At 38.4% G+C, this 23,259-nt stretch overlaps 1 protein-coding gene across 8 annotated transcripts in view; it reads left to right on the plus strand.

Moving 5' to 3' along the window:
- cacna2d2a (calcium channel, voltage-dependent, alpha 2/delta subunit 2a) overlaps nt 1-18,680 on the plus strand; it is a 234,507-nt gene extending 215,827 nt beyond the window's left edge. For 5 of the 8 annotated variants that reach the window (XM_016670882.1, XM_016670865.1, XM_016670866.1 and 2 more), the window contains 18 exons: nt 3,151-3,227; nt 4,334-4,348; nt 6,826-6,886; nt 8,622-8,719; nt 10,633-10,723; nt 10,833-10,895; nt 11,055-11,158; nt 11,282-11,380; nt 11,517-11,608; nt 11,708-11,755; nt 11,859-11,930; nt 12,020-12,172; nt 12,793-12,845; nt 14,594-14,649; nt 14,744-14,867; nt 15,104-15,213; nt 15,322-15,404; nt 17,829-18,680. In XM_016670882.1, coding sequence (XP_016526368.1) covers nt 3,151-3,227; nt 4,334-4,348; nt 6,826-6,886; nt 8,622-8,719; nt 10,633-10,723; nt 10,833-10,895; nt 11,055-11,158; nt 11,282-11,380; nt 11,517-11,608; nt 11,708-11,755; nt 11,859-11,930; nt 12,020-12,172; nt 12,793-12,845; nt 14,594-14,649; nt 14,744-14,867; nt 15,104-15,213; nt 15,322-15,404; nt 17,829-17,951 — 1,522 coding nt within the window. In that variant the 3' untranslated portion in view covers nt 17,952-18,680. The remainder of the gene's footprint in view (nt 1-3,150; nt 3,228-4,333; nt 4,349-6,825; nt 6,887-8,621; nt 8,720-10,632; nt 10,724-10,832; nt 10,896-11,054; nt 11,159-11,281; nt 11,381-11,516; nt 11,609-11,707; nt 11,756-11,858; nt 11,931-12,019; nt 12,173-12,792; nt 12,846-14,593; nt 14,650-14,743; nt 14,868-15,103; nt 15,214-15,321; nt 15,405-17,828) is intronic. The other 3 variants (XM_007550468.2, XM_007550476.2, XM_007550484.2) reach the window with 1 other exon arrangement.
- Nucleotides 18,681-23,259: the final 4,579 nt, after the last annotated feature.

A 23,259-nucleotide genomic window follows, 5' to 3' on the forward strand; every position in this document is an offset into this window, starting at 1 on the left:
TTTAGATAACCCAAAACTGTTTTTGGGTTATCACTGTGAAGACCACAGTGGTGCCTGTGGTCATCGGGGCCCGCCCTCGGGGCAGTCACCCCCAAACTGGAGCAGTGGCTCAAACAGATCCCAGGAACAAAATCAGACACCTCAGTCCAGAAATGTGCAGTTCTAGGCACAGCCAAGATACTGCGCAGAACCCTCAAGCTCCCAGGCCTCTGGTAGAGGACCCGAGCTCAGAGGATGAAAGAGACCCCCCGCGGAGGGTGAGAAGGGAATTTTTTTTTTTTTTTATATATATATATATATACACACACTAACTCTGTAAGTCCTCACATGAATTTGGTCAAAGTGCATCAGGACAAAGGGTTGCTGCTATTCAAAAGTCTTTGGTTTGCACACATTGAGTAAAATATTCTGGATTTCTTCCAGAATATTTTATTTGAACAAAAATCTGAGAAATTAAGACTCTTCACAAATGGACATAGTTATCAATCACCTGTTGATTTTCGAAAAATTACTAGAACTGAATTTTGAAATTGAATTTGTTGTTAGCTTCAGTAAAAAATAAGAAAAATGTGTTGAAATAAAAACCTTCAAAAGAATCCTAAAGGGAAAATATTATTCTGCCTTAAGATCAACAACCAAGTCAAATGAATTCACCTTTTTATTTTTTTTTTCCACCACTTTATAAATAAACCATACATTAGTTGTTAACTGTGTTTTTCTTTCCTGATTCTGCCTTTAAAGCCAAATGCAAGCAGTGTGTGTGTTTTGTATCACCTTAATATTTTTAACTATGATTTATAAAACTTCTTAATTCAATTTATGGCAAAGACAATTATTTACAAGAAAGACAAACTAAAATGTTAAGCCTATTTATATATATTTTCTTGCTGTATAAATCAATAGTCAACTAGAAATGCTTACAGATGTGTGAGCTTCATTTAAATGCTGTGTTTTAAAGTGCAAAGATGCATAAAACTCTTTGTTGGAAAGCTTGAGTTTCATGCATCTCCTAATTAATCCACATTTCAAAGTAAAATAGAGTCACACAAAGACCAGAAAAGGATCAGTGAACCTTTTGAACATTTCATGTTTAGTTTAAAAATGAGTTTAGGTTTGAAAAGTATTCAATCGTGAGAACCGGGGCCAGAGATAAGCCATCATTAATCTTTGGCTATTCAGTTGTAGTTTCTCAAAGCTTATTGATGATGCAGAGGGATAAATGAGCTTTATGCATTGGGGGGATGAGTACCTTGTTTCTCTTGAATGTGCAAATGCAAGGCTGATGCAACAAAGGCTGAACCATTAGTCTGGATCTTATTATTCTCCTCCTTCAGTTTGCAAGTTGGCCTTATTGATGATGATTTTGTGTCTCTTAAAATAGATTAAATGAAAAAGGAAAAGGTTAGTTTATATCAAAACATCCGGGTTTACGAACAGTTTGACGAGGACCCAGTTAGCTTCATTTTCATTTGGGGAAAATTAGCTAATGTGAAGTGAAACTCGAAGCGCTTACACTACTCCCATCCTTAGAAATCACTAATGGGGTTGTTGGAGATCACAGGGGGTCTGCAAGGTTGTCACTGCACAGATGCGCTAAATTAGATTTGCTTTTATATAAAAAAGGAAATCATGGCACATTCAGTGGATTATAAGGTCTGTTTGAAAATGTGGCACATCAAATGCTGCTGTCGCACAAAGAGAGAAAGGCTTTCGTGCTTTTAGGAAATTACAGCAAATCAAAGACGGAGAACATCTAAAGCTCTGCACAACTGAGTGATGTTTTTCGATTAAAACATCCACATGCATCGCAGGAATGTTCCTAAAGCATCTTTTCTATGAAATATGCATATACAAAATAAAATATCAACGAGTATTTTTTTTATTAAATAAACAGAAAGCTCTGCACATTCTTTGCTGAATTATCAATAAGGTTGGCTACCTGGATCACACAACTCAAGTATTTATAAGCTCTAAATTATTACTGAAATTGTGAATTTACAAACAGTGTGCATCTTATTTAAAAATGAAATATTCAAAAAATATTTTCAAAAGAAGAAGGGACGTCATCATCCCAGAGGGAAATGCAAATTAAAAGCTTGTAAGATCAGAACCAGGAGAAGAAGTTTTTGCATTTCAGTCTGTGGTTTGCAACTGTAGAAGAGTCTGACTGTGCCATTAAAGTAATGTCCAAACATTAAGCTATTCAAACTTTAGCATAAGGAAATGGTTTACAATAAATATGAGAAACTGTCTTGATGTATTATGTTGTTATTACACAGCATTGTTAGCGTCATTAATAATTAAGGGTGCACAAATTTATCGGCCAGCCAATTTAGGAGATTGGTGATCTGCCGATTCTTAAACGTGAAGCTGATCTCATCTACCTCACCCCAATATCTACATATACATATGTATATCAAAAGATATACGTATGTATATCAAAAGATAAGCCACTGACCTTTTCTGCTCTGCAGTGACAGAGGTTTCACTGATAGACTGACCCTCCAGGTCATTTCTGCATGTTTTCAGCGGACAATATTCTCCCCACTGTTACCAACTTAGTGACTTTCGTGCTATATTTAGCAAAATTTCAGACAAAAAAAATGGTATTGGTTAAAATCGGAACCGGCAGATCAGGCTTTTTAAAGATCAATAGTCGACGATTTGGCAGAAAACTGCAATCGGTGCACCCCAATTATTATTATTGTTGAACGTAGAATGAAGGTGTATTCATGGAGCGTTAAATAAACTTCAAAAATGTGAAATACAGCTCTGGAAAAATTAAGAGACCATTTAAAATGATCATTTTCTCTGATTTTACTCTTTATAGCTATTGTGTTTGAGTAAAATGAACATTGTTCTTTTATTATATGAACTTCTGACAAGATGTCTCTGAAATTACACTCAAAATGTTGTTTTTATTAGCAGAAAATGAGAAATGGTCAAAATGACAAGATGCAACGCTTTCAGACCTCAGATAATGCAAAGAAAACAAGTTGATTTAGAAACAACAACACTGATGTTTTAACTCGGTTCAGAAACCAACATTTGGTGGAAACACCAGGAGGTTTTCAGTGCAGCGGCCTCTTCATGTGTCCAGAGCTGAAGGTTTATGTCTGCTTACGTTGTTCCTTATCTTCCCCAACTCAGTCTAGGGTTGGTACTGCCCACATATAGTGAGAACCATGTCAAGGCCAACCTAAGTGACCAGATCCTCCAGGTGCAGTGTAAGTACTTTGGGTCAGACCCGGCGTCCTCCTCCCGTCTGTCTGTCCTCCTCCTCTTTTCTCTGCTCTCTCTCTCTCTCTCTGATGTGACCTCTCACTCGAATTCAGTCATTTTTCGCGGGTTTCCAACATCATCATATGGAGTTTCCGAGGGGATCGGTCTGCCCCGGCCCCTCAGCCTCCCTCTCCCCCTTCTCTATGCTCTCTGATAGGCAGGATCATACGGTTCCCGAGTCCCTCGACTCCTCCTCCTCCTCCGCTCCCCCCGCTCCCTCCTGTCTTCATGCTGTGCTGTAAAATGGTGATGTTTTTTCTTCACACTGGCTGAAGAAAAAAATAACTGAACAGACAGAAAGGTGAAAGCTGTGGTTTTACTGTACTCCTCAGGTGAAAATAATGGTGACCTTTGTGCTATTATTTTTTGTTTTACCAAACGCTCTCGCCTCTTCTCCACCATAGTAATGATTCTGAAGCGTCTGTGTTTTAAATTATTGGATGTTTCTGACCAGAAAGCTGTGAAAAAATGCATGCTTTTCACTCCTTATGATGAGTTTTATGATTTTTCTTTTTTTTTTTCTGTCATGTGGGAATTTATTTCCTCTTCTGTTGGACGGTGTGAGATCAGCTTTGGAATCATTCGATTGTTAAACTCCCACATGGCCTGGAATAATGGCTTTTCAACTGTGGGAGTTTGTTTTTTTTCTGGGTCTGATTTGGGACACATTTTGTGTCTTTCATTCTTTCTTTGTCCAGACCCTGATTCTCCTCTCTTTTCCTGGTGTTTTTTTTTTTAATATTATTTTTTTCTCTTTGGTTCTGCCATGGTTATTTCTCACGGTTTGTGTTAAGTGCATTTCCTTTCCTGGCTTTCCTTGCCCAGGATGTCTTTGTTTTTCTTTGTTTGGTCTTGCAGAAAGAATGTTTGTTCTTCATTTATTTTTCTCTGTTGTCTGGTTTGACTTGAATTGGTTTTTTTTCTTTCAAGAAAACAATATTTTTATTCAAACAGTTATTGAATAAAATATTGTCTGTGATCCCCCCTTCCCCTTCCTACCCGATCCTCTGTTTCTTTTCTTGCTCACTCCTTCTCTGATGGATCCACACAGTCTCATACATCAAGGGCAAGTATACTCCATATCGGTCCACATTCCCTACCTTTACTTCCTAATCCCTACCGCTTCCTCCTCCTTACCTCACCCCTTGTCCTCACCCTCCCTCTCCTCACCTGTCCCAGCCTGCTTGCCTTTGTCCCTGCCAACCATGCCTTCAGCCCTTCCAACCTTTCTTTCTTCCTTTTCCCCTCCTCTCTTCCTTCGTTAATCCCTTCTCCTCTTGACCCTCTTGCTGCAGCTCAGATCCCACAATGACTCCTCCGGTCCTCAACCTCACTCTCTTTCTCACATATCTGCTGCTCCAGGAACCTTAAATATATATATATAGATATATATTTTGGGGGAGAAGCAAAGCAACAGCACCCACGGATGATAGACGTTTATGTTTTCTGTTTAAATTTGTCTTCTGTCCCCGCTCCCACATCAATCCCCTTTTCTTTTGCGGTCAGTTTCAGAGAAGCTGTCCCTTCTCTGCCTCTGTTTCTTTCACCTCACCATAATCTCTCTATTTTCCCCTCTAATTAACTCCAGTCTCTTTCTTTTCATCTTCTCTCTACAGTGTAACTAGTTCATTTTACACTAGCGTTCAGGTATTAGACTTAAATATCACTTTTTTTTAGTGCCAAATCTGCACAATCACATTTATTTACTGCTTTGCAAAATTATGCATAGTTCTTGAACTTTTCCACATTTTGTCACAGTATAGCTAAAATTTGTAGTGTATTTATTTGAATGTTATGAGTTAGGCCAACATAAAGTGATGCATGTGTGAGTCTTTTAACCTGGAAGGTAAACAGACATATTTCTATAATTGTAAAACATTGTCAATATTTTCTAATAAAAACTTCAGACTATGGTCATAAAGTTTCATTAGCTGTGTTTCCATTACAAATGTGCGCAAATCTTTGTCTTTATTCGGCTGAAGTCAAAGAAAAAAAACACAATTTCTTTAATTCAGTGTTTCTGCTAGATAAGAAAGTAAATTAAAAACACACAAGAATAAGTTTATTCAGGCAATTATCATTAAAAATCATAGCAGCAATGGATTTTAACAGCTACATCAGACTGTATTCGTAATTTAGTCATGGCGTTGGAGATGTTGATGTCTTATTCTGGCGTTGGAGCTACTTTTGTGGTGTTTTGGGGAAATTGTTGTCGATGATTTAACAGAAGTGTTAACATGTTAAAATGACACAACGTTTTATGAACTGCGCGATGCTGTGACCCTCACATTGTCAGAAAGAGACAAACCGTCATCCTTCTACTACTTCCTGTCGTCTTCCTTGTCGTTTTCACCAGTAGCAACGTCCGGCTGTTGATCACGTGACTCGTACGATGAAAACAAAAAAAAGAAGTGTTTCTTTTGCAGTTTTTTCAAAACATTTGCGTTTTCTGAGTTTTTCAAAACTGGTGTGTTTCCATTCAGCAAATTAACTTTCGTAATTTCAATGCGCACAGTTTTATTGTTAACGGAGATGCAGCTACTGACACCGTGGTGCAGACGTACTTTGACCAAATTCGATAGACTTGTAACAGCTTGGCTGCCGTAGTTTGTCTGCCTCTAGCTGGAGACAGTGCAGTGTGCAGACTAACGCCACAGGGCTGAGCTCCATCCTGGCCTCTCAGGTCTCCCCATGCTGTCAGGTTTCTCACCTGACTCCTAAATGTTGTCCCTCTGTACTCCTCGTCTCCATCAGCTTGTTCCCCCTCCCTCCTCACCCCTCAGACCGCCAGGGGCACGGCCCAGTGCTTCCTCTGTAAACCTGACCCCGGATGTGCATGGCATTGTGGGCGGAAAACTACCTGGGCACTCCATTTCGTCTAAGTTAAATTTCTCTTCTGGTTTGAGTCGATTAGAAAATATGGGAGTCTTCTGAGGGTTCAGTGGCATTCCTTTCTGCTGTTTTGTTCCAGACGGATCAACCCAAGTTGCCCCACATCATGCCTTTCACAATGTGATGCATTTCCCCCGATTAAGTGTCTCTCTGAGTCCTCTCCCCCCGTCGGTCTGAGGGGTGACCACTTCCATTAGGACCTTCACCCACCTCCTCCCCCCCTGCAAATAGTTGGCCATGTTGATGCCTGCCTGATCTAAAAGCACTCATTATGCACAATCTGTCTGAGAACTCGCTTCTTGACACATCACGCCTGGTAAAGTCAGTTCTCAGACGTCCGAAAAAACCCCAAATAAAATCAGACTCAAATCAAACCTAATCAGAAAGAAAAACAGGGTCTTTGTTGGCAAAGCAACAAGTCAAACAGAATATGTGAGTGCTTGTGGAAGTAAAAAGTGGTGATGCATCGAGTCAGGTTGTGTTTTAGGCACCATATTGGCTAACGCTGGTGTTCCCATGATACCTCACTGTTGCTATGGTAAAGTCCCTTCTGCGTCCCTGCACCTCTGAAGAACAGCTGCTGTTTACCCAGTTTACTCCCCGCTGCTCTGCCCACTACTCTTCCTGGATAATCTCCCCTTTCTGTTGCAGATTTTGAATCTCTGCTGCCAAACAGTTTTGAGTCTGAAGGACATGTATTCATTGCTCCCAGGTAGCCCTTTGTATGAATGTTTGCTGTCGTTGATGGTCATCAGTTTTTCACCGTGTTTCAGTCGCTTTATGTAGTTTTTATATTTGTCAGCTTGTCTTCTTGCTATGTATGTAGAGGAGCCAATAACCTTTGAATTGGATCATCGATTACTGTCACAACTGTTGTTCCGTGTTTTTAAATTCTTGAAACTACAAAAACATGTTGGATGTTTGCATGGTGCTGTTGTGTGATCCTGCATGTTTGCATTGCAAAAACACAATCTGAAGAGATTAGATTGTGATTCTACTCAGGAAAAACTATTTTTTATGACACAAATGTCTTTGGTTTCACCAAAAAGGGGGAAAAAAATGCATGTGTTTGTCTGTTTGAAAAAAAATCCTTGTACATTTTTTTGATGAGTTTGGAGTTTTTGAAGTGGGATCTTTTGGAAAGTTTGTGAATCTGGCCAGAATAATCATGTGATGTAAAATAATCTGGTATAAAAATAATTGAAACAGCATTAGTTTTAAATGTTTGAATCACTAAAATTCATTCTGTTTAAAGGAAAAATAAAAGCTAAGGAAGTTTAAAATTCGTTTGATGTTCTTCTTCTGCTGATATAACTTATGTGTCCCGGAGAAATCAGCAGTGACCCCTACTGTCGGGAAAGAGAACTAGAATAACTCAGGCATAATTCAATATTTTTTATGATCAAGTGCAGTTTGCCTCACACTGACTGTGTGGATAATCTAATATAATTTAAGAAACATTTAAAAGTATTTGTGCTGACCGCTGGGAGTAATCAACCATTATTTCTTTACTCTATGTTTTGTAGACTAAACCACAATTAATACATTTTGTTGATCATTTAGTGCCCAATAGAAACCATTTTTGTCCAACTGTATCTTCTTTCTTTTTAGTTATTAAAAAAAGCAGTTAGCTATTTAGCCTAAAAAAAAGAACAAGACATCAGTAAACTTTAAATATTTCCCTCTAGCTCCATGTTTCTTTCACTGGAGGACAGATCAGTAATTATTCCTGTTCAGTTCAATACAGGAATAATTGCTGATTATTCCTGTATGAATGAAATAATTGTCTTATTTCATCCGTTATGTCAATTTACCTGCAGTTCAATCAAGATATATTGACTTAGACTGAATTGTGGTTAAGAGAAGAAACGAATTCATGCTCGCTGTTCATGGATGTATCATTAACGCACCAAGAAAATCTTTTTTTTTTTTAGTTTATTTTTATTATTAAGGCAGAATAATGTGATTTTCAATAAAGTTAGATTGCTTACTATGTAAATTAGCTTCTGATTTTAAAACGATACATTATAATTGAATTACTAGTCGTTTAAACTGTTTTAAAGCTTTTAGGAGTGTTTCCCAGTCGGACTGGCTTTTCATCCCGACTCAACCTCTTCCTGTTTCTCCATCCTGAGAAAATAAAATACAAACTTCCCATAACCTCTCCTCCAAAACCCACATTTAAAAAAAGTCCAAACTAAGTTTCGTTATTCTCATGCTTCGCCTCGCTGTCCCGTCCTTTGTGGAAGTGTATTTTTGTGAACCTGAGCATGCCACTCACTTTAGCAACACTCAACATGAGTGTGGACTCATGCTTCCCCCGTCCTGTTTTGTGTCTTTCAATGAGAAACATCTAAGAGAGTCGGTGATGGCAATGACGACATTGTTGCTTTTTGTTGTTGTTTTCTTTTACTTTCCCACATTTGAGTCCTTTGCCTTTTTCTCAGGGAGTACTGCAATGATCTCGAACTTTCCAACAACAACACCGAGTTCCTGCTCAACTTCATTGCCCTGATGGAGAAAGTGACGCCAGACTCCAAGCAGTGTAAGTTTTATTCCTATTAAAAGTCTGGACTCCAGAGTTTAAGCAATTTGGTTGCACAAGCAAATAAAAATCTGTCAAAAACAACCGTTTCCTTATTGGTTTCCCAACGTTTGATGTCTTCTAGAAACAAAAATACATATAACGGCCCTAGCTGCAGCTAATGCTAAATTAGTTACAGTTTTGCTGGATGCAGTCGTCATAATGCTTTGGTTTGTCTGTCCAATGAAGCAGCTGCGTCATAGTCATCATGTCTGTGCTGCAGATTACTACCAAAACAACAACATGTTTTATTGCCTGAAGCAGTCAGGTGGTCATATTTTATTAAAAGGAACATCTCCAAAGATAAGCTGAGAAAAACCTGTGTCAAGTCTCCAAAATAAGCCATAAAGATGTCATAAAATATGACTTTAGAAGATTTAAATGTTGAGCAATGTGTGTTCTGTATTTGTTTGTGACTGTGATCTACTCCTCACATACAGCTCTGTAAAAAACTAACAGCCCACTGCACCGAACCCCATTAAAAACCTCCTGGTTTTTCCACCAAATGTTGATTTCTGAACTCTTCCTGAGTTAAAACATTAATATTGTCGTGTCTAAATTAATATCAACTTGTTTTCTTTGCTTTATTTGAGGTCTGAAAGGGCTGCATCTCTTTCCTTATTTTGACCATTTCTCATTTTCTACAAATAAATACAAACTTTTTGCTTGGACTTTCAGATACATGTTGTCGGTAGTTCATGGAATAAAAGAACAATATTCATGTTACTCAGACATTTACCTTTTTAAACTAAAATAAGAGAAACTGATCATTTTTAAGTGATCTCTTAAGTTTTTCCAGAGCTGTATGTTTCATCTAACAAATTCATTTTACTGATTCAGTTGTTGGACTCTTTGTAATTTTCCCAGCACTAAAATTGACACCGAAAACATTTGTAAAGGAGTCGCTTTTCACTGATTTTACCTCCACAGTCTTATATAATAGCACATTCAGACAGAATACGCTGAACATACACAAATCTGGAAGTTAATTAATTCTTCTGACTTCATATTTTTTCTGCAACACAAGCGCTACTTCTTTAAACAAACCTTTTTCAGACAAACAATATACAATCAGATGCAGACAGAAAACTCTGTTGTGGAGAAGCAGAAACAAAAAAATGTAATTACTATGACTACTACTAATCTTTGTAGCCTGCAATCCTACTTTTCTGATATGGTTTTAACCATTTTTTGTTAAACTCACATACAAATCCTAAATAAGATGTTCTTATCTTTACACTCCGATTTATATACTGTCAAAAATACACATGAAATAACAAAAATATTATGTATTTCTGTTAGGTGGACCAGAACAACCAGTGCAAAAACATCAGTCTGGCGCCTTGCATGTTGAAGGAAAAAATCTCTAAATTAATCTGATTAAGAAAATAAATGTAGCCCAGATAATCTACATTCTGTAGCAGTTCTGCTCCTCATTTTCCACTGATAAAGTATCGTTTGCTTGTGTTTTTTTTCCCTTTTTGGTGAGTTTATTTTGAGTAAATCCCACATCCACCATCCTGCTGCCAGAAATACTGCAGCACTTTAAATGTTTTAATCTACAGCTGAAAATAGTCTCTAACAAATGCATCACAGATTCATCTTTGAGTAAAGGTTGTGAAATTGTTCAGCGTTGCGCATTTTACAGACAAACCCCGAACGCAGCTCCGTTTCTGAAGGGTGCAGTTAACAAATGATTTGCTGGACTTTTCATTTTTATAGCTCACAAAATAAGTAACTTTGTCCTTTTTAAATACACAGAAACACGTGTAGCTAATGTTGCTTTGACTACAAAAAGCAAGGTAGTAATAAAATTTGTTTCAGTCTCTGTACTACTCCATCGTCCTCTCTGTGCTTCGTAAATTTTCATCCAGGTGACAGTTTGCTCCTTCACAACTTGATCCTGGACACCGGCATCATCCGGCAGCTGGTCGATAAAGTGTGGAAGAATAAAGACTTAAACACGTGAGTAGCACCAAGCCGCTTTGAGGGACGTTTATTCTCCAACATCACCAGCGGGGAAGACGCAGATCTGAGTACTGCCTGTTTGTTTCTCCTCCATCCTGACATTTAGATACGGCTTCCTGGCTGTGTTCGCTGCAACAGATGGAGGCATAACAAGAGTCTTTCCAAACAAGTAAGAGCAGATTTCATCACTGCTGTGTGTCTTGACTGCAGCTGTTTCTTTAGATCTCACATTTCTCACTCGGTTCTGTTTTTGGATGATAAGTTAGGATGTTACATAAGGTCGAGGAGGGAGCTTGAACAGCAGATATTTGCTACTTTTAAATCTTAGAGCTGCAGAAACCTGGGAGGAAGACCCAGAGCCGTTTAACGCCAGCTATTACCGCCGTAGCCTTGACAACAAGGGTTACATCTTCACAGCACCGTATCGATCAGGTGAATGATCCTCTTTGGTTGCGTAACTAAACCACAGCTTGAACCTCCGACCCCCCTTCATGTGTCTTGTTTTTGTGTGTGTGTGTGTGTGTGTGTGTGTGTGTGTGTGTGTGTCTCATGCAGCTGGGGCCGATCTGCTGAACCCAGAAAACGACACAGTGGGAATTTTGGTCAGCACGGCTCTGGATATCACAATAGGAGGGAAGACGGTCAAACCTGCAGGTGAGCAAACAGGAAAACCTCATTACAGATGAGAAAATGGTTCATATCAACATAAAGGTGAAGTATGTAACTTCTCCTCTGTTATTTTATGCATTAAATATAAATTTTAATGATTTAATTACTGCATTTTTCTCAGTTCTTGGAGTAAAGTTAGACCTGGAAGCATGGACCGATAAATTCAAGATTCTTGCCAGCAACCACACAGACAGCCGTCAAGGCTCAAATACGGTATAAATTATTATGTTTTAAATGTTAATTTAATAGAAAAATAATTATTTTGATGAGCGTTTCAATTCTTGAACCAAACTGTGTTTTCCTCCATGACAGTGTGGACCAAACAGAGGTTGTGAGATGGACTGTGAAGCCAATAGTGATGTGAGTTTTTACGCCAGCCGTACAAATTTAAATGATGTATTTTAATGCTCTGTTTCTCACCCGAATCATCTCCAAACTCCTGTTGCCGTCTGTCTTTTTGCAGGATCTCCTGTGCTATTTAATTGATGACGGCGGATTCCTAATCATGTCAAATCAGAAGGACGACTGGAGCGAGGTTTCATTGAATATAAGATTTATTTTTCAGACATCACAGATTTACGCTAATCGTCACCAGGTGCTGAGCAGAGCTTTGCATCCTTGCAGGTGGGCAAATTTCTTGGTGTCGTTGACCCAAACTTGATGTACGCTCTCTACAACAACTCCTTCTACAAGCGCAAGCAATCGTTTGATTATCAGTCTGTGTGTGAACGAGTACAAAACAGCGAAACAGGAACAGCAAGGCGAGGAGTGTTTGTGGTAAGAACACGACTCCAAACATACTGAGCACTTTCACAAGATCCAAGTTTGGTTTTTAAGATTCCAGCAAAGTTTAGCAACACTGGTAGGTATTTTTGCAACATCCCACAAAAAAACAATTAGAAAACTTCCGAGGTTCATTGGGATATTTCCTTACTTTTTCAAAGGTTTAGTAGGATCTAGTTATTTTAATGAGATTACGCAAAAGATTTTTCATAATGCTGGAGAGCGTTTCAAGAGACTGAGTTCATTTTGCTAAAGCTTTGCAGGTTTTTGAGTTATTTTTATGTGACCCACCAAAAGTATTCAAGATCCTAAGTACCTTTTCCAAAATCCCAGCAAAATTATGCAAGTACTTAACAACTCTCCCACAAAAAATTGTTTCTTCTGGCAGTTGCTTATTTTTCTTTATTCATCTTCAGTGATAATTTCCCTCCGTTAAATCACAGAAAATAGTCGCATTTTTCCCTTCATTTTAATTAATGCTGCTTTAAGTCAAAAACAAAAATATAAGCAGTAATTTTAGAAAGATAAACATGTAAGAGGCAGCTGCAAATAAATCATACTGACCCGTTTAGCAGAAAGAAATGAGTAAAAGTTTCTTTTCTCTGTGTCTGCAGCCTACGATTGCAGACTTTGTTAACCTGGCATGGTGGACGTCAGCTGCTGCATGGTAAGATCTGAAGCACCTCGCTCCTTGCAGTTTGCACTCTGGCTCAGTAAACTGCAGAAAATAATGTGCATATTTTGCTAGTAGCTGCATCTGGATTCAAAGTAGGAGACTGGCTATCTAGTTAGCCAGAACAATTGTTGGTGCTTTCAAAGATTCGTTGCATTTCTTTTACTGCAGTTATTTCTTTGGTCAAATAAATTGTCAAGAGAGGAAGAAAAAAATATTTTTAATAGGTTTTTCTACACAGGATATATTTTTGAGCATTGAAATATAATAATTATGACCTGTAGACATAAAAAGCAATACTTTCACATAGAAGTTCTTCCAGGCTTCACTTTAGTCCCCAGAACAGAACCAACTTTCTTCATCAAATAATAAACGATCATGGAGGCACAGGAAGCTCTTAAAGACTTCCTGGTTTAGATGTAATACCTGTGGCAGTAGCAGTTTGGTAATATGGGTGAAAAGAGAAAAACCTCTTTTGCTCACTATAGCCTTCACACTGCCTTTCCATATTTAAAGGGGTCATAGGTCAAGTTTAAGTCATGTTCTTCTAATCCTTCTTGTTTAATGACTAAATCATGATGCTCCATTAGTGCTGACATTTAATCCCTGTTGTAGCTGCCATCACACCTGAGCTGACTTAAGCTACTTAACTTATTACTTTTATACAAGCAGCAACAGCAAAGAACATCAAACTTTTTTTACAGGCTGAAGCCTGATAAAAATGTCTCAATCTGTAGCTCTGTTGTAGATGAGAACAAAAAAAAAAATGGCTGTGAATGAATCTTCAGTTGTTCCTGTTTATATTTAAGTTATTGCTTCATTCGCAGCAGAGACATAAAATACTAGAAATGCCTCAGATTATGGACACGAGCCATCGCTGCTGACCGGCCATTTATTTTGTCATCATAAAAAAAAACTGAGTTATCTTTTCAATGTTGAACTATGCATGGTGATATTTGCAAACTACAAAAAGTTAAAGTAAGGTTTGCATTAGCAGCAACAAATATCAATATCTTTAAAAATATGACTAAGTGCATTTATTATCTTAGTCTGATGTCAAAAAATATCCCATTTAGTCATAACTAAGTAGTTATTTGTGGATTTTTTTGTAAATTTGTGTAAGTGCTTTGACTACAGTGACATGCAGATTTCCAAATCAGTTTCTTTCAGTATAAAACTTATGAAGCTTTAACAAAAACTGCAGGGGTGTGTCTGTTTCTGGTGAATATTTGATTAAAACAAACTTGTTCTTAATTCAGTGAAGTTACTGAGAAACCAGAAATTTTACTCTAGTAAGAGGAACAGTACTTCATACTAAAGTTACCCAAGTAAAAGTAAAAAGTACAATGTAGTAAAAATACTCTGAAAAGTATTTTTTTTTCCCAAAACGTAAAAGTAATTGGGTAAATGTAACTATTGCCAGTACAATCCAATTCTGGTTTTTAGAAACTGCATTGATTATAGTTTAGTTTAATATTTGTCAGTCTTTTTGGGAGATAAGGAAATCAACAGTGGCGCTTTTTGCTAACTAAAAACGATTTTAATGAACTGTATGAAAAATGTTTCAGAATGTCTTCTTTTCCCTCCAGCTCTGTCTACTTGAATTAATGTCTGCCTGCAGCTCTCTATGCTGTATTTTATGGGTTTGTTTGACAAAAAGGCTGAAAATGTAACTCCATATAATTTTCCTCTAACCTGTTACTGGTCTGCCATGTTCTTAATTGCATCTCCTGTCACTACAGGTCCTTGTTCCAACAGTTTTTATACGGTTTGGCTTATCACAGCTGGTTTGTCACAGGTGTGTGTGAGCAGAGCTTTAAATTCACCATCATCGGACATGTGCAGAACCTCGGGTGACCAACGTGTCTCTCTCTGTTCTGCCGATGTTGCAGACGAGGTGGAAGCAGAAGTAATAGAGTCAAAAGAGAGGAGCTGCGTGATGATCCAAACCCAGTACTACTTCAGTAACCTCAGCAACTCCTACAACATCCTCCAAGACTGCGGAAACTGTTCCAGGTCATGCACGTGTCCTTTCACGCAACTCATGTGGAAAGACAGAGGCGCGGTTAGCAAGCAGCTTGAAAAGCGCTGCAGACTGTAAACCTGCGTTGTTTTTAAATGAAATGGTCACATTATTGGCTAAATGAGCCTTGTAAGGCTGTCTCATAAATCTTGCTGATCCATTAGCAAATGAGTGCGAGATGCGAGCAAGCAGAGGGAGGTTGTTGACAAAGCTGTCTTTTTCTCTGCAGGCTGATTCATGCCAAAAGGATAAACAACACCAACTTGCTGTTTGTGGTAGCAGAAAAGCTGCCGTGCAGCTCCTGCGAGATAGAAGATCTTTCCCAGGACAAGGAGGAGTGTATCCTTTCCGCAACAGTCACAGTAACAAACCTGCCTCTCCCTCATTGCTGTTGGGTTTTTAATTCTTAGAATATTTTAGATGTTCCTTAATGGAGTAATAAATCAGTCAAGGAGGAAAATCCGTGTGAAGAAATAACGACTGCACGGTATCGAAAAGGACCTTCCACCTGCTTCGACAGCAACATAGCTGTAAGAGTTTTAGATGTTATTCATTTCCGCAGCTACTGAGATTTATTCAGTCAGCCAGTTTTACCTGTTCAGGAACAACCGGACAATAACACATTTGGAAATCATAGAAAATTCCATTATTTTCAAGATCATCACTTTCCTAAGATAAGGGCACAAGTCATTTTTACCAAAAGTGATTTTGTCAAAAATAATTAAAAAATCACCACCTCTTTCTCTTTCTTTCCAAAATATTTTAGGCAAAAAATAAATAAATCACTTTTGGCAAAAACTTCTTTTAGAAAGGTAATGATATGCAGCTTCACATTATTACTTTGTAAAAAAGTAATAATGCAATAACTTGTCAACACACTGGCATAAATTGGCTCAAGAAAGCATGCAGTCTCCTGCTGTGAAAACGTTTTTATTGTCCCAAATGTGTATTAATCCACACCTGAAAATAGTCCCCTAAAATGTGTCATAATGCAAGCTGCAAAACTGAGCGCAAATTCCAGAATATGAGCAATCATTAAAGCAACAACCTTGTTTTATCATCAAAACCTGTTTTTAAAGGCTTCAGACAACCATAAAATCCTGTTATTATAGGCTCAGTTTGACAACCTAAATGTAAAAAGATATGCAAGATGAAGTACATAACATGCACTAACATGTGTAGAGTGTATTTTATTTTATGTTCTGTTGTGTGAATACAGACCACCTAATTTTCTGCTTTAAAATATTTTCCCATAAAACTGACTTTTTTTGCACCGTTTATATTTAAGCTGCATGTCATGTTTTCTTGTCTGCATGTGTCAGACTGTTATCACACATTCAACTTGAAAACATGTTTTAACGTCATCTTCTTGGGAGGAATAGACAAAGTTATTTTATGCATAACAATGCAGAGTTTCCTGAGGGAAAGGAAATGTAGGACACGTTAAAAATGTCTAAATAAACTTGTCATCACTTAGGAAAATGACACTGTGAGCTGCAGCACTAAAACAGATGTTTTTTGGTTTCCTTATTTTCTCCTGTTGTAAGGATTATGCATGAAGCCTTAATGCTCACTTTGTGTTGCAGTGATGTAAAAAAGTAACATCAAATTTGATACCTTTAATTTGAGAACACTGGACCCAGGTATTTATGGAGTTTCAGCACCGAATAGTTAAAATCAACAAATTCTTGAGATCCCCTCTAAAACATTTACAACTGTCTATTTTGATAGTTCTAACACCAAATATACTTTAATAAACGTTAATACACACAGAGAAAAAGCTTTATTGCAGAAGCTAAATGGAAAAAAATGAATGACGATCCTCAAGTAGCACTGCAGCTAAATATTTCAGCTATACAAGCTGCAATTTTCCTGATATTTAGGATGCGCTCTGCAGAGAAATCTGTGAAAAAAACCAACGTTAAAAATAATAAATAACCCAATAAACTCAACAAAATGATTCCAAAGCATCTTTTCATTGATTGATCGGCGTCAAGGAACTTTTGATTTGTACGCCGTCACTTCTTGTTTCCTTTGGGTAAAACTGTGATGCAATCCATATTTCTATTTCTCCCTTTAAAACTGGAAAGAAAAGAACCTAAATGAGAAAGTTTATAGCATCTCTAGGTCCTCTGATAAACAAGACGAGGGCGATAAGAGAAGCAAAAGTGAATTTCCACGCCTCATTACGGCGAAGAATTTGATCTTGGAGTCGACGATGTTTATTTAAAAGTTTTAGATCTTCATCTGGGGTATCAAGTATTCTATGTGTTTTTGTATTTTTCTGAAATAATTAGTCTGCAGGAATTTTTTTACACTTCATTTTGATTTCAAACGGCTGTTTACTCAGAGTCGCGTCGTCAAACTGTTCCCTTTATAGACAGAAATAGACTTAAAGCAGATTCTGACTTTACGTACATTTTTTCCAAAAAGTTATTCAAGTAAATGTAACTGGTTACTTACTACCCAGTTCTGGTTTTTAATAACCACATTGATTATAGTTTAGTTTAATATTCGTCAGTCTTTGTGGGAGTTAAGGAAATCAGCAATGGCTTAAAAGATGCTAACAGGTGACACTCATCACCTGTGACTGTGACTTTGCAAATGTTGATGTAAAACTGGCTGCAACTTTTCTATGTGAGTTTTGCTGCTCACTCAGCATTTCAGGTATTTATTATTAAAAACCTGACTTGTTCTGCTTCCCCCTGAACACTTTCCAAAAATGTCAGCTTGAAAGTAATTAACGGAAATGTTGATTAAGTAGATTCAGATACAAATCTGAAGCCAGAGAGGGCAGAGAGAGGTAATTTCTGAAGATTAGTCCAACTGATTTGGTCAAAATGAAAAAAGCGCACGCTCCAGGCTACAATTGGGGGCTATAATTTACATTTGCAGTCAGTGTTTTGGAATAAAACGGGATGTGTAAGTGTGATATCTTTTCTGTCGATTTGCAGGAGAACACGTCAGACTGTGGAAGAGGTCACTCCTTCCGTCCGCCTCTCTACACCCTCCTGCTCATTCAGCTGCTGCTGCTTTATCCAGCTCTCAGCCCCCATCATCACTCTCTGTTACATTAACTTCATTCTCCTCATCCTTGCTCCCTTCCCTTAAAAAAAAAAAACAAAAAAACCCTTCGTCCCTCCCGACTCTTCGCCTCCATACCTGCGCCCTGATGTTGTTTTAGTCATAGATAATTGCGGGACCTCCAGAAGCCCCGAGTGCGGCGCCGTCCGGCTTGGACGCTGGTCGTTTGTGTCCTCAGCCCGACCGACCCACATCTGCAAGCTGAGCTGTCGTCAAAGCACCCCAGAAAAGAGAAAACAACCCCCATGTTCTCCAAACGTTCTCCACCTTCATCTAGATAAGAGAGAGACACAGACTGGAGATTTGAGGCTGACTGTCCGCCCTCCTCCTCCGACGGCCGGACTTCTTCTTCTCCTTCATCTCAGAGTCTCACCATCTGCCTCTCGTAAGGCTGTGGACCCTCCAGCCAGCTATACCACCATAGACGATAATAATAATAAGAAGAAGAAAAAGAAAAAAACTCAACAAGTATTCAAAATGTCAAGTATTACCTGCTGAAGTGATGAGTATTTCAAACATGCCGTATGCTTAGGATTTAATTTGAAAAGAAAATTAAGTGTTAACCTAAAACGCGCTATATCTACTTGCCAAAATGAGATATACTTTCACGTGGTCTTATTTTTGTAGCCAAAAACACAAAGAGGAAACCAGATTTAGATTTGCAGCAGCTGAATTCTGACTCATTTTGTGCAGCTCTAATTAGCAGATTATTGTTTTTGTTTTTTAAAGAAGCAAAAGAGATCCACTGGGGAGGGTTGTTGTAATTACACGATGGAGTACCAGGCTTTTCTTGAAGTGTTTATTATAGTTTATCAGTGCTAGTGCTGATACACTAGCACTAGCACTAGTGCCGGGGCTTTCTGGCCCCGGCTGTAAAATCTGAATCAGCATTCGGTTGCTGCTGGAACATTGTTGATGTCGTGTGGTATTACTCTCTTTTACGATCAATCGAACCATTCTGACCTCGGGGGAAAAAAAAGAAGAAGAAAAAAACTCACCTCTTAAAGAAAAAGTACTTCACCAACCAATCACAGTTGTCGTGTGTGTGTGCTTTACTCGTGTCAAAATCAGAGCCTGTCTTTGGGACGGGCCGATCATGTCTAATTTTACCTTTGACTGACACTGTTTAATCTTTAAAACCATCCGCTGCTGGTGGGGGATAGGGGCTTATTTTTATTTTCCATCTATTGCGCAGTAGGGGCCACTAAATATGGTGATCACGTACAGTAGTAGTCACAGTTTGTCCTTTAGCCATTGCAATGTATGGATTTTCTTTATAATAATATTTTTTTTTCTTTCAGACTCCCGCGTTTAGGAGCTGTTTCATAGTGCCTTTACGCACTTTGTTTTGGCTGTATAAGAGTGAAGCTACTGTATAGTACCTTTAAGAGGCGGCCATGTTTGAGGCTTGGGACGCTGCAGGAGACTCAATCTGTCGGCTGACGCTGTAGAACTAGCTTTACTGAGCCGCAGCGCTGACCGGCTCCGCTTAACGTCCTTTTCCCCCCTCCAGAGCCTCCTGTCCGCCGTCACACGGGGATTACTATACAGTTCCTTTACAAAACCATGTATAGAGCTATGATACACTATTGATATACAGCGCGTTAACTGGCCATAGTGTGTTCTTAGGGCCACCTGACTGCTATCGTTCTGCCTGGTTAGTGTGTTTGTGGATGTGTGCGTATGTGCGTTTGTTTTAAAAGCCCTCGAAAGGATCTTCGGTTCGGTGAGCGGGTTTTGGGGGCGGGAGGCGGGGGTAATATTTGAGCTAGAGCAGCTGTTTCTTACTGTTTTTGTGTGGCAGCAGGCAAAATCTAGTGTTGTGGTGGAGAAACAAACTAAAAGATCCACCCGTTACGTTCCGGTCGCGAGTTTACATGAAGTCGCAGAGCTTCGTCTGCATATCAGATTTGGTATCGATGGATTTGAATCGTTCTTATAGGGCTGGACAATAAACCGATGACAATGTAAGTCGTAATAAACACGTGATCAGTACCAATAGATGATACGTCTGATGGGATTTCACTGAACTCTGGTCCAGAACCGCACAGCATTCTGGGAATTTAAGCAGAGGATCAGTTTTAGCCCCTCAACCTCTCAAGGACAGCTAAGAAGTGTGGCATTTAGTAACTCGCTCGCTCTTTGGTTACCTAGCAACAACTTGAGAACTTCTGGTTACCTAGCAACTTGCGGAGCAACAGTTTCAGGTTCCTGCTCAGAACAGGAACTGTCACGCCACCAGTTTGGTAGTATTTCATATATTTAAAACAAAATCTAATCAAACATTATTGATATCAATTGATATGAAACTCTCATATTGTTTTTTCAGCCATATCATTCAGCCCTACATTCTGAGAATAATTACATATCACCTCTGTGATTTTGGATGAACAATAATTCAATCTCAAATGTATTATTTGGTTACATTTAATAGTTGGTTAAACATATTTTGCACATACATTTTGCATAATTCTGCCTAGAAATGGACTTCTCTTCATGGCATTGTTGGTAGGATTTAATCAAGCTGACTGGTTTTCTGATACAAACGTGGCTTTTAAACATGGTCCGCGATGTCCCAAAGTCAATCAGTCATCAATTATTGACTTAAAACAAGCTCCTACATCTTGTTGAAATGTCACTTGTCTTCAAGAGCACGGAGGCATTTACACTTGAACCAAGTCACAAGTACTTGGTAGGATTTGGTGTTTTTTGTAGTGTGCAACAATTATGAAGAGGGACTACCTCAAAATTACTCGACTTCAGTAGAAATCAACATCTAAGTGACTGAGGAATTTGAAACAGGTGGAAGTCCCAACAAGACAAAAATCCCAAATGAGAACCAGATTTTCAATGGATAAAGCTGGCTAACAATACGTTTCTGAAATGGCACTGACATTAAAATGTGTGATCTATGCTTCTATCTAACAGTTTATAATGAGCTCTACCAATCCTGCCAAGAGGAAAGGTCAAACATCCAACCAGGAATGGAAGGAACTAGAACTAGAAAATATCCAACGTAAACTGACATGTTTAACAATCACAACGTTTTCCAGCAAAATGAATGATTCATTAAATCCATGGGATATACACAGATGGTGTGCATGTAAACTTCTGACCAGAACTGATAGGTGTCGCTCTATTTAAATGTTGATATAGAGGAGGTGCAGAATGTGTAGTTTAGTGTTTTCTGTCTGAATGCTAAAGAGTTATCAAAGCCGTTTTAAATGCCTTAGTGTTACTCAGTGAGGAGCTTTGATTCCCCACTTAAACCCCGTTTCTCATGGATATCCTAACCGATTCTAAAATACTCCCTCCACAGACTTTTCTTAGTGTTATGCATTAAGGTGCACTGAACTCTGATTTTTATTTTTTAACATATGTTTCTCTCCTAATGAATTGTTGATCGATGCATGTTTGCATTAAAACTGCTTGAGCGCGGGTGGGAGATTTCCCGTTTTAAAAGCCTCTGACCTTGGATGTTCACACCCACTCAGATCTCACTGTGCAGCTCAGGTGAGAATGAGTCATGCAACAGTTTGAACCTTCACCACACACTCTGTACAGTCGTCGGTACTATTTGATGTGACAAATCATGCTGGCACAGTAACTGCAGCTCAGCTCCTAGTAAACCTGAGACAAAAAAAAAAGAGAAAGAAAGAGACTGTTAAAGGAGCTAAATTTAAAGACGAGTATTATCAATTGGACTCTTTTGGCGTCTTTTGATGCCTGATGCAGTTTTACTTTCCTGGCATTTGTTTGTCTCTGTCCTGTGCCATTAATTCTGTCTGTAATTCCCTATTTCCACTGTCTGTAAATGAACGCTAAACACGTGCCTGTGGAAATGTACCCCCTGCTACTTCCCCTCTTTTCCAGGATCCGTACACTAAATATGAAAACCTACACTTTGTGCACCTGCACTGAGACGTTGTGCACACACACCTGCAAGCAGACGTGGTAATGACACTTATTTGTGCCCAGTTGGGAGACGCTGAGCCGGTGGGCGGACGGAAGAAAGGGACGTCGATCCATAGGTGTTTTTTGCAGGGTTCCTACCGATCTCAAAACTTTCATACTTTTCCTGTTTGTAGTTTTTGCCACATTGAAGAACAAAACCTTAACCTCAACTTACCCAAATCACCGTCTGAATTTTGATTCATCGGTACAGTAAAATGTTTAAATGTTTGTTGGGGAATCTGGACTGAATGTATTTAAATTAAGAGTTATTCGATCAGAACTAGATCATCCTGTACCAAGTCCAGAGTCTTTAAAGCCAATTCTGATCTGTAACGTTTTGATTTATCACAGTTTGGTGTCATGAGGCCAACAAACCTGTAAAATGGTGTAAAATGGCCCATTTTTATCTATGACTAACTGTGCCTTTATATGCAACTCAAAATTAAAAATCATCAAAGTTAACAAATACGGTAACACTTTATTTGAAGGGGTGTGCATAAGACTGGCGTAATACTGTCATAAACATGTTATAACACCTGTTATGAACATGGAGTTTTCATGAATGGTTATGATTCTTGTCATGAAGTGTCATTCAGTACATAATGAGACTTTAAATGCAAAGTTGGACTTTTAATGCAACTTTTAGTACAACTTTGCATTAAAAGTGTCATTATTTGCCAAATGACACTTCATGATATCAGTCATAACCATTAATGAAGACTCCTTCATGCTCATAACAGATGTTATGTCATGTTTATGACATGTCAATCTTATGCACACCCCTTCTAATAAAGTGTTATCACAAATACTCATGTTGAGATGTGGCAAAAGAAAGATTTAATATGAAAATTTTTCTCAGTAAATATGTAATTTTACTGGAACTAGTTCTCACCAGATGACATGAACCCAAGTGACCCACACATACAGTATGAATTAGCACAGGGAATAAGTATAAGACATGCCTGCTAAAATGTGCTAAAGTGAATTTCATCCCCTCTACTGTTTTATCTTTTCTCCATTCCTCTAATCAAAGTTTTTCTCAACCCCTCACCACGACGTTACTTCCTCAAAACTTCACTGTCGGTCCAGCAATTCTCCAAGAATTTGATCAACTTTTTCAAAAGCTACGCAGAATAGTTAAGATGCATAGTTTTTCTTCAGCAGTGGAGTCTTGTGCAATGACTGTAATAGAGACGATAGATGTTTTGTATGAAACCACTCCACCTACTGATCCCAGGTATTTTGGAAGCTCTCTGTGAATCATTCTTATTGTTTTATCTCTCTTCAATAATGATGTGGATTAAGGTGAAATAATTTTCTTTCTACTTTTTGATTGTGGATCCAGCG

This window comes from Poecilia formosa, unplaced genomic scaffold (genome assembly GCF_000485575.1).
Source record: "Poecilia formosa unplaced genomic scaffold, Poecilia_formosa-5.1.2 Scaffold2, whole genome shotgun sequence".
Classification (NCBI taxonomy): Eukaryota; Metazoa; Chordata; class Actinopteri; order Cyprinodontiformes; family Poeciliidae; genus Poecilia; species Poecilia formosa.